General features: G+C 39.5%; 1 protein-coding gene and 2 long non-coding RNA genes across 5 annotated transcripts in view; 2 read left to right on the top strand and 1 right to left on the bottom strand.

Annotated features, from left to right (window-relative positions):
* The window catches only part of LOC125745625 (uncharacterized), a 21689-nt gene extending 10672 nt beyond the window's left edge, over window positions 1–11017 (top strand). Inside the window, exons 2-3 of one of the 3 annotated variants that reach the window (XR_007398717.1) lie at window positions 8810–8909; window positions 9246–11017. This is a non-coding gene — a long non-coding RNA (uncharacterized LOC125745625). Of the gene's footprint in view, window positions 1–763; window positions 1347–8809 lie in introns of those variants that run through there. The other 2 variants (XR_007398718.1, XR_007398716.1) reach the window with 2 other exon arrangements.
* LOC125745628 (uncharacterized) overlaps window positions 1–16041 on the top strand; it is a 71336-nt gene that overhangs the window by 41191 nt on the left and 14104 nt on the right. The gene's annotated exons all lie outside the window — the stretch shown is intronic.
* The window catches only part of dnai1.2 (dynein, axonemal, intermediate chain 1, paralog 2), a 25136-nt gene continuing 18944 nt past the window's right edge, over window positions 9850–16041 (bottom strand). The window contains exon 20 of the mRNA XM_049018628.1: window positions 9850–11195. Coding sequence (XP_048874585.1) covers window positions 11100–11195 — 96 coding nt within the window. The 3' untranslated portion in view covers window positions 9850–11099. The remainder of the gene's footprint in view (window positions 11196–16041) is intronic.

Raw genomic sequence — 16041 nt, 5'->3', positions numbered from 1 at the left:
GTGTGAAATTTGGAAGGATTGGAAGGAGATACAGTACGGTCCAAGTGTGATGCTAACAAGGTCACTTCTAGAATCATAGTCCACAAAGAGGCAAATGCATGAAAATCAGACAGAAGAAAACAATAGCAAACTAAGGCAAATAAATCCAAGTCATGATCCAAATCTGTAGTCTAAGCACAGGCAGAATGTCAGTAAGTCAACAAAGTCAATATGAGGAGTAAAGGGCAAATACCTGAATGCTAATCACAAGATGAACGGCAAGACATTCAAGTAAAACAGGCATGAGTTATACACAGGGACCAGCCCATGAATGGGACACTCAATACTTCACAATCAGGGAACTGAAAACCTTGCGCTTTTATGCCATGCCAAATAATCCTATTGTTCTGCTACAGCTACTCTTCAGGGGAGGTGGAGTGGGATGTGGTGGGATGTGGCTGGATGAATGTGGGCAAGACATGGGTGTAAATTACGGGGGGATTGGGGGTTTGTAACATATCATAGACTGTATCATAGACTGCTTTTACTGAGAGGTGGGGGTGACATGTATGTAAAGAAAAAAAGGAATGTGGATTTGTTTCTTTTGTATGGAAAATTACACTGTACAATGGGCTGCAGTCTACTATAGGGTTAATCCCCATTTAAATGCAGCTTTTTGTGTGAAGCTATTATTATTCATGCCTTTGTCTTCAACCCATCTCCACTACCCTAGTTTTGAATATAATGTCAGATTAGCATATTTTTCATCTATTGCACTAGATAACTTACCCAAGTGAAAAGTAATTTCTTACTAAATTATGTATTAAAACACCATTGTCTTACATGGAGAATAATCCTGATGTATTACTTGGTAGATATTTTACTAGACCGATGAAAAAACTAATTAAAAAACCAAATAAATAAACACATCCGTACCTAAGAAGAAGCACATAATTCTTTAGTAGCAGCTCTGCATGTGTAGAGTCTGCACATGCTCCCTGCGTCATGTGACTTTCCTCCCGCAGTTCAAACACATGGCAGTTAGGCTATCTGGCTTCTCCAAGTCCTCCTGAGTGCAACCATGTATGTCTCTGTGATGAAGCACCTGGGAAAAGCTCCAGGTCCCCTGTGAGCCTCTACTGGATAACGGGTTTCAATATGGATTCCGCGGTTTTGGGACTAGTTCGTCACCACTAATGCTTTCTTGTTAATATGATAAATTCTGTAACGGAACTTTTTGCTGGGGCATTGTATGAGTGACTAAGTGGAACCGATTACATTTCGAGACAGATCTCCCTAAGATTGATGCTGGTTAGTGGCAGCGACGGGGAGGGTGAAAGCAGACTGAATTTGATGTCGTGAATGTGGTAAGTCAAAGAGTATTTTATGGATCTTACAAATGACAAAAACGTTACGGCTGAAGAACTACACCTGATTTAATTTTCAGAAAAGATGGGGAAAAAATTAAGGAAATGGCAGTAATAGAATAAACTGTAACTGCAGAAGTATTTTAAAGGTCTTATTCTAACTTTGCAGACATATCGGTGAGAAACTAAAAATATTACTTTATCTATTCTATTTAATCTTTGATGGATCTTATTACTGCTTATGCAAAACATTACATGGATGAAAATCTACATCTGAAAATCTGCCCCAAGATGCCCCAGCAGAGGGCAAAAATGTATTGTGTTTCTGGTTGGCATATATACTGATGTACTTTGATATTGACATCCTCTGTACGTTTGTTGATGTAGCTAATCTCAATAGATTCCAAGTATATGTTCTGACCATAGCTTGCCGTTCCATTGAAAATGTCTCAATCAAACACTGCTGAAGTGCTGAGGCCCAACCTTCTTGCCACACTGTGATCTTCTTCAGAAACTGTTTTTCCTGCCTGAGTAGTGGTTTGTATGCTCGGATTTGCACAACAGGTGGTCAGAGTATCCAAGGGGTTGGTGTAGAGTGTCAATTTGTATGCTGATTGATAGCTAGGTTGCAATTTCCACATGATGCTGGAACCTTCTATGGAGTAATGTTTTGAAATGTGTATGGTAATCCAAGACTTCATAATGGATTGGTGATCATTGAAGTTGGATGGCGATATGTACAAAGTCTTCTGATTTGTGATCAAGTTTTCCGATCGTAGAAGCTTTTACTTGCTGTTGTGCTAGTGCAAGTTCAACTTTTGGAATGTTTCAACAAACATGAATATTAGATATTTATAATAGAATACAGTGCTTTCTTTCGCTCCATAGAAGCTGCTGCATCTGCACTTGATACCATCTCGGTTTGTCCAGTGACGATAAATCGCTTGCTTTTGCTCAATATCATGTCTTTAAAAGCCAAAATATTTCCGTACAGCAAAAGCTGAATGTCTCCTGGTGATCAGTTCTTGATTTTGTTAAATGTCTCACCAATGCATCACACTATGGGTGAGTAATGATGAAAATGATTATGATTGGCTCGGAAAGCACATGCAGAGGTCACGCAAAACGAATAGAAATATACTTCAGAACCGATAGACTGTAAACATATTACAGAATGGACAAATCACGACCAGTTGTATTGCTGCTAAATAATATTTAAAATATCTCACTTATCATTTAATATTAAGATTATTTTTTTCAGTTTCATACATGCTCTCTAATATTTGAATATTCACAAGCCTGACTCATCCCTAGTGTATAGCTGCATTTCCCCTGAAATTCGACCATCTGTTTTTCAGCACAGAAAATTGTTTTGTCACTGTATATCGCTACATTTTCTGGCTCTAATTGTAAAATGAGAGCCTTGGTCAGTATTCAATGCTTGTTTTATACAGGGACCGTTAAATATCCACATCTGATTTTGGCCTTTCAAACGAAAGCCCAAGCCCAATGTAAAACTATGTATTTATCCAGGGGGTCTGCTTTACATTTAAATACAAGCTACAACACTTTACTATTGCTTTTGATAGTTTTATTGATTTTCTGCAAAAAGAGGTCTAACCTTTCAAGCTCCATAGTTATCTAAGAAGGTAATGATTCATGGACGATTCACATGGTCCTCAACCTGCTGTCCTGCTGCTGAAATTATTTTTGTGTGAAAAGATCCCACAGTCACAAAGACCCATTGTGGCTGTTCCTTTCATCATGCAGGAATTCTGGGAAATAGTCTCTGCACTGCTTTACTTTGTAATTGTACGTGAATTCTAATGATCCTAGTGGAACACAACTGTATCAATGCATTAAGGGGGAATTCTACCCCCTCCCAATCTGATGAAAGATTATATCTCTCATGAGAAGCCGTGATTGCAGATGATAATAGAGACATACTGCATAAGATATAAGCATAAAGGATGTGTCCTTTACAAGCAGCTGTAATTTTATTACTTTGATTAAAACCACTTAGGCAAAACATGGGATTTTGGACTGTTAAACTATGATATAATTTACCACTTATGTATAGGAGATAAAAAAATACCCCTCTACGATCCTTAAATTCAAAACATGTAACAATTCACAGCCAGCCAACAAAATCCAAGTATCTAATATGGTAATTAGCTGTCTCTACAAACGCCCCCATCCACCCTGAAGGACTTGTGAGTGCGCCTGGTTGACGAACTCTGGATGACTTAACGTGGTGGCCATATGCTCAATATGGTTTTGTGTTTCAGTTTTTACAGCCTACTGGTTTTGGAGCATTAATGTGACTGTTATTGAAGAAATCCTCAAGTCAGTTCTTCTGGGAATGTGCTAATTTATCACTTGCAGAAACATGCTTATTTTTAGACATCAGTTCAGCGGTGGACATGGGGGGGGCACTTCAGCTGCCTTTTTTTCTAAGATCTGATATATACTTTCGATATGGTCGGTCTGGTCATGACAAAGAACAAGTGGTAGCTACAGCTTGTCTATAACGCTCTGAGCCAACACCCACCCGGGAACAAGCCAGCATTATGAACAATGTTCTCACTCTATACAGGGACCTTAGGCCCTGTAGTATTAGGTCAGTCTCCCCATATGCCTGAAGCTACCCCGTGAGGTACACGGTCATATATCTTGAGTTATCTTGGTCTTCTGAATCTACCTGCAAGCAGTTTATTTTGTTTTTACATATTGGGGGGGGGGGGCTTTGCAGAGGGTAGGCCCAAAAGCAACAAATTTGCTCCTGGCTGTAAGGACAATATAAAATGCGTGCATCTGTGATACATTGTATGGTATCTTAGAGCACAGAGGGAGCCATTCTCCGTTTAAGTAAATCCTTTCAGTGGGGCTTGTTTTTCCATCAGTAGCAGAGTAATCGTTTGCTTCAGTTTAGACAATAGTTCAGGTCTGGAAGAGAAGAAATCATACAGTGAAGAGGCCTGCTTGTGCACCATCCTCGAGTGGCCATGGTGCTGCATGTTCTTGTGTTAAGATCATGGCGTTTATGATTGTATATGAATTAAGGCTCAATAAAACGGATACATGAAAATTGGCAAAATAGCACCAGAGAGCAATCCAATATAATAATTATTTTTGATTTTTGTATTTTTAGTTCCTGGAATAATGTTCCTTCAGTTCAGATAGAAACAGGGTGACAGTTGAATTTGTAAAGTAGAGCCTAGCTGCCTCAGTGCTTCATCCGCGGGCCTTTGCGTAATTACACTCACTCCGGCTCTTTCTCTATGCTTAATACTGCATGTGCCATCTTTTAGCAGGACAGCCCGCCCCTGCTCTGTGAGGGCTCTCATTATGCGTTTCATCTGTACCCCTTGCTGGGGGGGGGGGGCAGGGTGACCCCTTACCGTGTTCTCCTCTCAAAGCTGTGGCCTGGATCTCTGGCTAGGGGTCGGTATCATGGCTTCGAATTCTAAGATAACCTCCGAAAGATTTGCGTGACGATAACAACAACAGTCCTCAGGGATTAAGGTAGATAAATTTCAACAGACAGCAACATATCATGCTGCAAACTTTTTTACGTGTCTGTTTTGTGGAGCATGCAGTTAGATTAGATGGCTCTTTTCCACAGTATCCTTCTTCACCAGTAGCAAGATTACATTGGTTACTGTACCATGATAATTAATAAATGTGCGAGGTCTGTCTCTGGATAATGAAATCTCGTCCTCTTACCCTTTTGTCCTACATACATGCTACTCATTCACTGCGACACTGACTGGATGATGGCTCACATACAAATACGCTTGACAAATTCTCATTGTGTTGGGTAATTTTATGGAGTACTAGGCTCTTATGACAGAAATATAAAATGCTATTTGTATTTAAAAAAAAAACTTGGTAGGTGAAATGCTATTTCTCTCTAAAAGGATTAAATATTTTAAATTAGTTACAAATTCACTAAATAGGTTCCAATAAAGCAGTAGACTGTTAAGCTGACAGTGGGGAGCCATGAAAAGACGCCGTGACTGATAGTCTGGAAGCTGAAGGTGCTGTATGTACTTCTATGCTGTGCTGTGCATACTGCAGCATCTACGTTCTGACCACTTAAACAGTACAGGCTCTATGCCATGGGGACCATGCAGGGGACACTCAGGATAAGACCCCAGTACACAGGGAATATGTCCAGCAGGACGAAAACATGCAAATAGCCCTCTATCCTTGCACCATACTGCCTATGCACCAAATGACTCAGAGGAAATAAAATACTTTGTATTAAATCCCAAGAAAGATATAGATCAGTGTCCCAAAAGCAGGAAGAGTAGGTAGCATGTGATTGAAACTATTAATAGGTTGAGTGAGAGGGTGAGCAGCTCCCTCATGGCAGCCTGACGTGGGACTCCTCAGACACACACCATGTCCTCCTATCGTGATTGGCAGGTAAAGAGAGCCAGTTGCTGATTGGCAGCCTGAGGTGGGACTCCTCAGGCCAGTGGCGGAACAAATGTACATTGGGCCCTGGGACAAAATGGGACCATATCCCCAACCTTCCACATTCACACCTCACAGACTCAGCCGTGTCCTTACTCATACAGTAAGTAGTCAAGCAAAAAGACTTCTGGCATTTTTTGTTTTTTGCTTGCAGTTAAAGATTTTTATAAAATTGAGTTTCCCCTTGGGGTTACCAAAATGGTGCCCACAACATCAAAACAATAGGTTTTTATCACATTGAATTCACATAGCGCTTTTCAAGACTCCCAAAGTGCTTTACAAAACCAAAGGCGAACCACTGCAACCACCACCACTGTGTCGCCCCAACCTGGATGATGCGACAGCAGCCATTCTGCACCAGTACGCTCACCACACAGTAGCTAAGGTGGTAAAGGGGCAGGAGAGAATTTACCAGTTAGTTTTAGGGGATGATTAGGATGGAAGATCTGATAGGACCACAGTGGGCAATTTAGCCAGGACATCGGGGTACCACTCCTGCTCTTTCAAAGGGTGCATTTTATGACCTCAGAGGGTCAGGACCTCGGTTCTACGTCTCATCCAAAGGACAGCCGGACCTGAACGGCAAGTTGAATGACTGCTAACATCGTGGGGACGTTTGGTCCCCACGATGTAATATATGCATGACCCCCCCCCTCCCCCTCGCCCCCCACACAGACAAACACAGAAAATGCTGTCCACTAAGCATTAATTAAATAATTCATGAAGAATTGTGTATCCTTCCCACATTAGTAATACGATGCACTTCAGCTCAGGGTCAGTGGAAATATAGGACAGCTCCCTGGAGAGGTACAAAGCTTGCATGGACGTTCACTCCATGGGGGGATGGAGGAATATTAGTGACCCCAGCCTCCCCATCTGTGTCTCTCTGCCGGCATCAAAAGCTATGAGTCTGGTCTGCGAGTTTCCTTACATGAGACATTCACCAGACCATTTCTCTAGCAGAATACTTCAGTTATTTTGTGTTGGATCTTTTATTACAGGGTGACATGTCCCCCTCAGACTGTTAAATAATACGTATGTGGCTGATTGTGGTTTATCGCAAAAGCGAATCCCTCTAATGCTGTATCTGCACGTGGGAGGTAGACACATAAAACATTTTACTTCTATATGACCTTTAGCGGTATGATAAAAAAGCGCTCGGGTACTTCAAGCTTTAAATAAATCGGTCTTCCCACACAGAGTGTCCTCGCTGCTTCTCTCCGCGTCAGCCTTGGCACTCACGCACGCATCATCACCACTTATCCCTGTCGAGAGATTCCGGGGAGGCTTTCGTCATAGACATGTGCAACTTTTCCAACACATCGAAGTAAAGCCTGTCATTAGTGTACAAATTGGCTCTATGCAGAGCTGCTTTCCATAATAAATCTATGTTAAACCCTGCTGTTGGTGCTACAGTGTTGATGAATATTATATTGGCCCAGCTACATCTTCCCTTGTAAATATTGTTTGCAGTAAACACATAAGAAAAAGTATTTCCATTGTAATCTGAATTTATATGACGCAGGCGAAACATCTGGCGTTGCATGTTCTTTGCTTCTCCGGGGGCAATCGTGGAGTTTGGGTTTCATATTTGAATCAATAAAAAGGACTGACTCACCAAACAGATGGGCACATTACACATCAGTGGGAAAAGGCCACCATTTCAAGGACCTTGCACGAAAATTGTTGAGTTCTGTGCTTTAGTCAGCTGAGAAAATATTTGCAAAACAGGGAAGCGGTAAACTTGAAACTAGCTGCATTTTATGTTACTCTGTCTAATTCATTAAGCTTATTTTGACTTTGTTTTTTGGTAAAGAGCTAAATAGTATCATACCAGCCATCAGTACATTTCACTGACCATAGGGGAGGGGGTGGGGGGGTCAGCGGTGGTGGAGAGTTCACATCTAGAAGGTATAAAGTATGACAGTCACAGAGTACTAAACTGGTTGCTTGAACCAAAATCTTCGTCTGGATTTTTAATTTATCTGAAGAATTCACCTCTGATGGGAAGAATGTTGTATCACAATGTATATTTTTTCTTTTTTTCATTTCAGTTGACATTGGAAATTATCAGTGATTTGATTCAAGTCTCTACTTCAAGGCCCCAGTTTTGCTTAAAATCCACTTAGAATTGCCCTTAAACAAATTTAATGGTAGTACATTGTCAAATATGATACATTGAATAGATTGCAAAGTGAAATCTAACTTGAATAAATATATAAAACAAAATTAACTTTTGTCGTAGGCATATTGTACTTATCAGTAGAATTCCCAGTTGAATTAAATTCCCACACAATACTCATGAGACCCATAAGACTCTTAGGCGATGTTTATGCCATCATTTATGAATGTATTATTATTATTATTCATTTAAAATGCACATAATTGCATCATTGACCACTAATATCACTATTTTCTATTATTGAATTAAATTTATTTGGTGTAACTTACTACCTCTTTGAGTCACATGTTCCTAACCATATTTTTCCCATTTGATATGAGATTTTATCATGCAATTTTTCTGAGTGCAAGGTTTTTCAGGAATGCATTAGTCACATTGTAACAGGGATGACTGTAGAGGTGAGATGAAGCTTGGGGGCCAGAATGCAATGTTAGGCAATGTCAGGCAGCCCCCGGGCTCAAAGGTGACATCACTCTACCAGAAACAGGATTTGAAGCGGCAACCGTCCAATCACAGGCATAGAGTCATGATCCACTGAGCCACACACCTCCCTATGTAAACTCTATGTCATACTGTTTAAAGCTGCAAATATATACCTTTTTATATGACCTGGTGTTTTAATCCAGTACTTCCGGTGCTATGAAATGTCAGGAGAGATTATTGTGTGCTGTGCTGTTCATTCTGTTTGGCAATACGCTCCGATAGAAGAAAACTATTCCGCTTATTACTGGTTACTCCCTCACACAGAGTGATTTCTGAATGAACAGCATTGATTTTTTTTCCCTTTCTCTTTTTGAAGGATTACGAAGACGCTCCAGCCAGCAGAGGCAGATCAGACACCTACCCTAATGTCCTGCGAGGACGTGCCAAACCCCGCACTTGTCTGATAGGATCACACGGTAAATCGACAAGTCAAAACAGGGACATTTATGTCAGCGTGGACCGAAGGATACGGCACAGGGAAGTGTAAATAGTGCAACTGATTGAACATTTACTAAAACAAAATGAGAGAACGAAATTATTTTTATTTCACACATGGGGAGCTTCTACAAAGAGCTTGTTGCATAAGAATAATGAGGGTAACATAAAGCACAGCATGTTAAAATCTACCTGTGCTGAATAAGGTGAACCTCTAAGGTGTTTGTACTGTAGTGTGTGTTCCTGTAGGACTATCATGCCCAGAGAATACAGGCATATATAATAAGACAAGTATCATTCCTCCTGCTGTGTGGCAGCCTTCCTTTCCTGGCAGAAGTCGCACCCAGGTCCGAAGAGAATGGATCCTACAGTGAGTGGAGGGCTCTCAACTGCAGCCATCGTAGCTATTGTGTGCAACGTTCTGGTTGCTGTTCTGATCGTCATCCTGTTTGTCATCCTGTGCAAAGCCTGCAGAGTGCCCTCCAGCCAGGAGAGGGTGCCAGTATTAGCTTCGGGTCAGGTGCAGCAGGGCAATCAGCAAAGGTACCTGCTAACGCCCTGACGCCCTCTAGCAGCTGGGATCAAACAAAATTGTTGTACTCATCTCTGGCGCTGCCATTATCAGGCCTTAATCATACGCTACGCCTACAAGAAGGTACAAATTCGGAAACCACCTGCAAATGGTCGTGTGTGATTCAGGACAGTCACTATCTGTCTGTCAGGAAAGAAGAGGCCATTGACAGGTAATTGTGGGATTCTAAATGACAGCATTATGGCATAGTCCATAGTTACAGTATATGAATCATACATGCCCTACACATTTTTCAATATTAACTTTTCATCATATCAGAGTGGGCAGTTAGACATATACACACATACACACATTTTGGATCATTAAGGATGAGTTATCAGACAAGTGAATGTATTCCCAAATATTTATTTTGTTCCTTAGGCTAGGCTAACATTTTATTATTAATGCTAGTTAAAAAATAGACCTTAAAAAGTAACAGCTGGAAAAGACAAATGTTTAAAAGAGACTTAAGTTTTTCGATCATATGGAAAGATATATCTGATGTATTTGCATGGTCAAAGGTTATTGAAATTGAACACCAGAAAATACTTTTTTTGTTAATGATATGCACAAGACAAGGGTCTGAATTATTCAGAGGAAAAACAGCAACATACAATAATTTCTTTAGTGGTATAAACATGCAAGCAATGTTGTCATAAAGATATTCATACATAATAGTGAATTAAGTAAACTGATAAAGTTTACATTTTACATCCTGAGTAAGCTACTCTTTACCTTTTCATAGTACTAAGGATTCATGGTAACCTGTACAGGAACAGGGAGACACTGTGTGTTTAATATAAATATTACAGGACAAAATTATTGATTTAACAAGCTTAACTTTGACTGAAAGGACATAAGTGGCTATTGTTGATGTCGAGATTACAGTATAAACACTGGAGATATACAAGATGCATATATTTTACTTTCCATAAACTTAGTACCACTGAAAAAGAAATATTTTACGGTGGTAAAGTGAAAAATTATAACAGAAGGCACTTCTCTATTCCATATGCATGTGGTAGTTTTCATTGGGTAAGTGTGACATTGTGTGATGACAATGAATAACTGGGTAGGTTTTCCTGCCATCCCTCAGCCACAGACCCCCTACTGCTTCTGTATCTCAGAGCTCTGAATGTTGCTTTTCATTATCATGAATGATTATCAAATTATTAGAAAGACAAAATGAAGTCCTTTCACTATACTGTCCAGTTATAATAAAATGTCTTCCCCACATTAATATGGTGTTATCTGTAATGTGTCTTTGGTTGAAAATAATGTATTCAAACACAATACAGGCTGTGAGCTAAATAAAAACCACTGTATTTTATTATTTAAATTAATGTACTTTAAAGATTTTGCATTTCTTTTTTAAATAACTTGAATTAAATACTCCCCTTTTTTTGTATTCTCATTGTAAAGTGGGCCGGTCTTCTTATTTTTAATATACTGTTAAACTGCATTGGCATATTTTTTATTTATTCGTTTTATAATTAACAAATAAAACACTGAACTCTCCTCTTTGTATGTTTTTGCAGCCTTCAGTTACACAGAACCTTAGACAGATGCTCAGCGGGTGCAGCTTTTGCCTCTGTACCTCTCAGCTGCTATCTGGTTCCCTTAGTAGATTCAGTAACTTCTCCATTTTGGCAACCTCCACTTCTGGGCCCTTAGGCAGCTCCTGCCCCTTTTTCTCCTAGGGACAGAAAAAAAAAACACTCGCTTTACCAGCACATTAAATATTCTCACCAATACAGCCTCTCTCTGTCTCCCAAATGCATGAACACTCCAGCTAATCGAAGACAGACAAACAATTCTTAGTATTTATGCTATTTATAAACATTAAATGATTTTTTCCCCCCTAATAGATATTTTTTTCCCCAGTGCATCATTTATACATTCTGGTAGTTTTGGAACAGTCAAGTAATATCCCCAAAAGAGTCCACGGTTCTCGTATTTGGACCCCGGCCGAAGAGCAAGGTCTCATTAAAAGTTGAATTGCTGTATGTTCATCGTTAATGAAATCTGAGATTTAGTATGTTGATGATTTGCTCAGGGAACCACTTTGAAGAATTAGGATCTTGGCTGCTACAAAATCTAAGCCCATAAATGAAATAGTGCACTTACTGTACAAGCAAATCTGTCTCTATTAACTTTGTATTCAGTTACTGTGATTCAGATAGTATCACATTATTTGCAATGTGAAAACCCATGGATACTAACAACACATTTACATTAACATTATATAACAAAATATTAATAAAATGCCAGTATCTAATTTACATATGAAACCATTTATTCTAATAAACATCTCTTAAGGGCTGTCGTGAAACCGAGCCATTCATTAGTACAAGGTTTCTGCAGCCATTTCATCTATTTTGTGCATCTGGGGGAAAATAACGCAACATGATAAATGTGACCCGTCACCACGAAATGAGTCTTAAGTCGCACTGGTAGAACTGCACCCATAAGACTCATTTCGTGGTGATGGGTCACAAATGTAAGAAGGTGAAACAAGGTGAAAGATTAATCAACCTTACAACTAAGTGACTCAGTATTATGTACAGTACTTCTTTACTGCATTTATCATTATCATTTGATAGAGGAGGTATCATTATTTAGAGTGATACATAATGATCATTTTAAAATGAATTTAGGCACAAAGAAAAATATTGGTTTTCCTTGTAAGAGCTGATAGAATTTACTTTGTAAATTATGTTTGAAAATTGAGTTATTTGTGACAATAACGAAACAGTATTCCGAATACATATTTTAGCAATACAGGTCAAATTTAGAACACATTAAAATGCATCGAAAACACAGATATACTTAAAAGTGCAATTAAATAAAATAGTAATTTATCATATACATCTAAGAAAGAAGAATGTCAAAACTCAAAATAATGCAATTTAAAGACGCAAAAGGTAATTCTTGAACATCTGAAAAGAGGTAAAATACGCGTAAATGTTCTTGCAGTGCTTTTGCTCAAGGTTGCAGAAAGAAGACAGACTGTCTCCTCTTTGTGTTTCAAAGGCTGCAGTAGTGACTGCAATGCAGATCTCAAGCCCTCTTATCAAGGTGACATTCCGCAGCGTATGACGGCTCCGGTGCCTGGAGAGGGACTGTGGTGTAACATGCAAAGTGATGAGGATAAAAAGAAATATACATATGTAACATATCATGGACTACGGGGCTTACCGGTGATCTAGTTATTTACTGAGGGGATAATACACTTTTAATGTTATTATTTGAATGTTTTATTTAATATACTTAATGTACACATACAGTACCATGGGCGTTTTTAGCTCTGATATTTTAAGCCTAGCCCCCGAGTCTCTTGCCCCTGGCCAGAGTCCTCCCTGAAGAAAATAAAAGGTAAGCTCTGAGTAAACTTGACTTAACCCCTGATTTTTTTTCAATAGCTAGAAAAACCCCTGTAATATATACATATAAATTTATTTCTACAATCTACTTTTTGGTAATTTGGTAAAAAAAACACACACAAATTATACTTGTATACTCAAACTTTATTAGTATACAATAGTATCCAGCCCACTATTTAACACATAGAGTAAGCCTTCACTGGTCTTCACTAATCAACTTAACATTTGGGTATCATGTCCACCACTATGACTTGCTCTGGGCCTTTTTGTTTTGATAATTAGTCTCAATATATGTTATATACATTTTACAGACAAGCTATTCACATGAAAAACACACAGAGAAATATAGTCTGTGTGACCAGCCTAGTTAAAAATAAGATTTATTTAAGTACCTATTTAGTTACTAAATGATATTTATAATGCTTTCTACTAAAACTTATTTAGGTACACAGCTAGCAGATTTCCCTTCTCAAACACATCTTTACCAAGGAAATACCAGGTTACAGTAAGCATGTGTGTCTGAGCAGGGGAATCTGCAAACTATACTGCAAACTGGCTCTCCAGGACGATCCATTTTCCATATTCACATATACAATGCAGCATCACAGCAAGCCCAAAGGCAATCACAGCAATTCTGGGACTCAGGGTAGACACTCGATGGAATGGACAGAGGAACAATTTGAATCCATTTCATCAAACACAGTAACTGGGAAGTTAACTGTGTGTTACAGTTACACTGGATTTTACATATCATGTCATATTTTTACAGAGATACAAAAAGTCCTTGTAGACTTCATAATGTGCCCCAGTTCATTACCACCGCTTTCCGCTACTGTTGCATGTCATGCTGACAAATGGCTCCAGCCTTACTACTGGATCTCTCACTGGCAAATGCACAGCAGCATTTTGACAGTCACTGGAAGATGCATTGCTTAGTGACATGGGGGAGAAGAAGCACATGTCTAATTTTTGCAGTTTCAAGTAGCTCGTGGTGGTACTCAGTTGCGGCAGAGTTCATTATTATCATTTGTACTGTAACTATCATTATTGAAAAGGAATTCCGTAATATTTGCAATCCTAAGATAAACAGATGGACATTTACAGATGAGCCAATTAAAAAGCTACCTGGACCATTAAAAAAGCTACCTGCCCTTTTCTCTTCTCAAACAGACAAAAATAACATAGTTTGCCTTGGGCTTCTCTGCTGTGCTTTAGGGGAAGCGTCTGTGTATGTTGTTGCGAGAAAGCCTCCGAAAACTAACATTCTACAAAGTGAAGCTGCATCAGGCAGTCCTAAGTGAATGACACACAGACTAAATCTTCACGATTGTTCTTTTCAAGCCTTTTTGCCTTGAAGTCCACTGCCAGCTTTATTTTACACAGTTAATTTCCCCTGCTGAGGGAACTGCATTCACCACTGCACTGTAATAACTATATTTGTCCTATCTTGGTATGAAATCCCGCAACAAATACACAAAAGGATCGCATCCACTCAGACTCGAGAACTTGATCTTATCTTGTACTGTGGCAGGCGCAGATACGGAATCATACTGTCGCCTCAGATGCCATCGCTGAAAAGAACAGCATGAGAGTCTATCTTACAGCCCTAGGATCACAAGCTCAGCTCCACTAGCCCACACTGCTGCCCACACGCTACACTTCAGGTCTTTCACTTCAGTTCAGCAGAATGAATTTGTCTGAAACCCTCATGAGAAGATTCAGTTGCACAGGAACTATGGGAAACATTTTTTGAGACTCACTTAAAGAATTCAATATAAACAATGGAATCACTGACCTCTCTGTCATTTTGCTGATGATAAAATGACTCTTTATTCTCTTACTCCACATGCATACTGGTTACCGGTTTGCAAATACAGTAACCATACTTGTTCCTGTAGTACCACTTTAAGGAGCATTAACGAAGACTACCCCAGGACATGCTAATTGCCTGAAACTAATCCAATGGACACAATGTGATAATGAGTTTGTGGGCTTTGAGAATTCAGCTGCTGACGGCTTAACTAACTCTAATTATTCTTGGCCCTGCTTGAGGTTTTAGAAACAGCAGCAGATCAACTGCATTCTGAGATTGAAGACTGACCCCCCCCCCCGGAATTATAAAATTATAATCCAAAATATCTGTGTAAGCAGGTACTGAGCAAACATAAGATCCCAAAGCAAGCCAAACTAACAGACCTCAAAGCAAAGACACAGCATAATGTTTTTTCCCTGGGATCAGCAGTTAAGGCTGTTGCGTACTAATGGGAGTGTACTACCTTTCCCAGTCAAATACTTAGGGAGATCTACCCAACAAAATCTGGGTACTCACATTAATCATACTCACACTAATATCGAGCAACCCCAGGGCAGAATATCCTACACACATTGCAGCATTTTCTTGAGAGTAATGGCTGAATTGTAATGCATTACAACTTGCCTAAGGTAGGAACCAACCCTGGGTGGAATACCTGCCCATTGCATGGTGTATACTCATTAACACATACAGTTAATTTACTCCAATTCATTTAAGTTGCATGTTTCTGAACTTTTGGGTGGAAACCGGAGGATCCGGTGTAGACCCACGCACACATGGGACGGACATGCAAACTCCAAACACACAAGGCAGCGGTATGTGGCGACAGCTCTACGTTCTGCACCACTGCGCCGCCCTCGGTACCAGCTCTGCGCAAGGTGCCATGTTAATATTCACAGTGCATGTTATGCACATGAAACTGTCGCATTACATAGGCCGCAAAAGTCAGCTGGGTTGAAACTATCGAGAAGGTAGACTAAAACATTTGTGACCCGTCGCCACGAAATGAGTCTTAAGTCACATTTTTACTCTGTCACAGACAACAGAACTCAGCATAGGCGGGGGAATCATGATATAACCTAAATTAGGTTTTCTGTGTAAAGCACACCATAATGTTTTATGCAAATAATATATAAATCATTAAACATTTGTTCAATTTTTATATTATTTTAGATAATTTCATTCAATCGACATAAATTCAGATATTTTGAATCCAATTTCAGGCTTAATGGACCAATTTTGAGCGAGCGGTCTTGGGCATTTGCACATGGCCGCTTTTGTATTCTTTGCAGAAAGATGGCACTACCCGCAGGGTGGATGATTGAGTGCTTGCATCATTTCCTGAG

This window comes from Brienomyrus brachyistius, chromosome 7, assembly GCF_023856365.1.
Source record: "Brienomyrus brachyistius isolate T26 chromosome 7, BBRACH_0.4, whole genome shotgun sequence".
Classification (NCBI taxonomy): Eukaryota; Metazoa; Chordata; class Actinopteri; order Osteoglossiformes; family Mormyridae; genus Brienomyrus; species Brienomyrus brachyistius.
The sequence above is the reverse complement of the archived record's forward strand: the minus strand, read 5'-3'. Positions and strand labels throughout refer to the sequence as shown.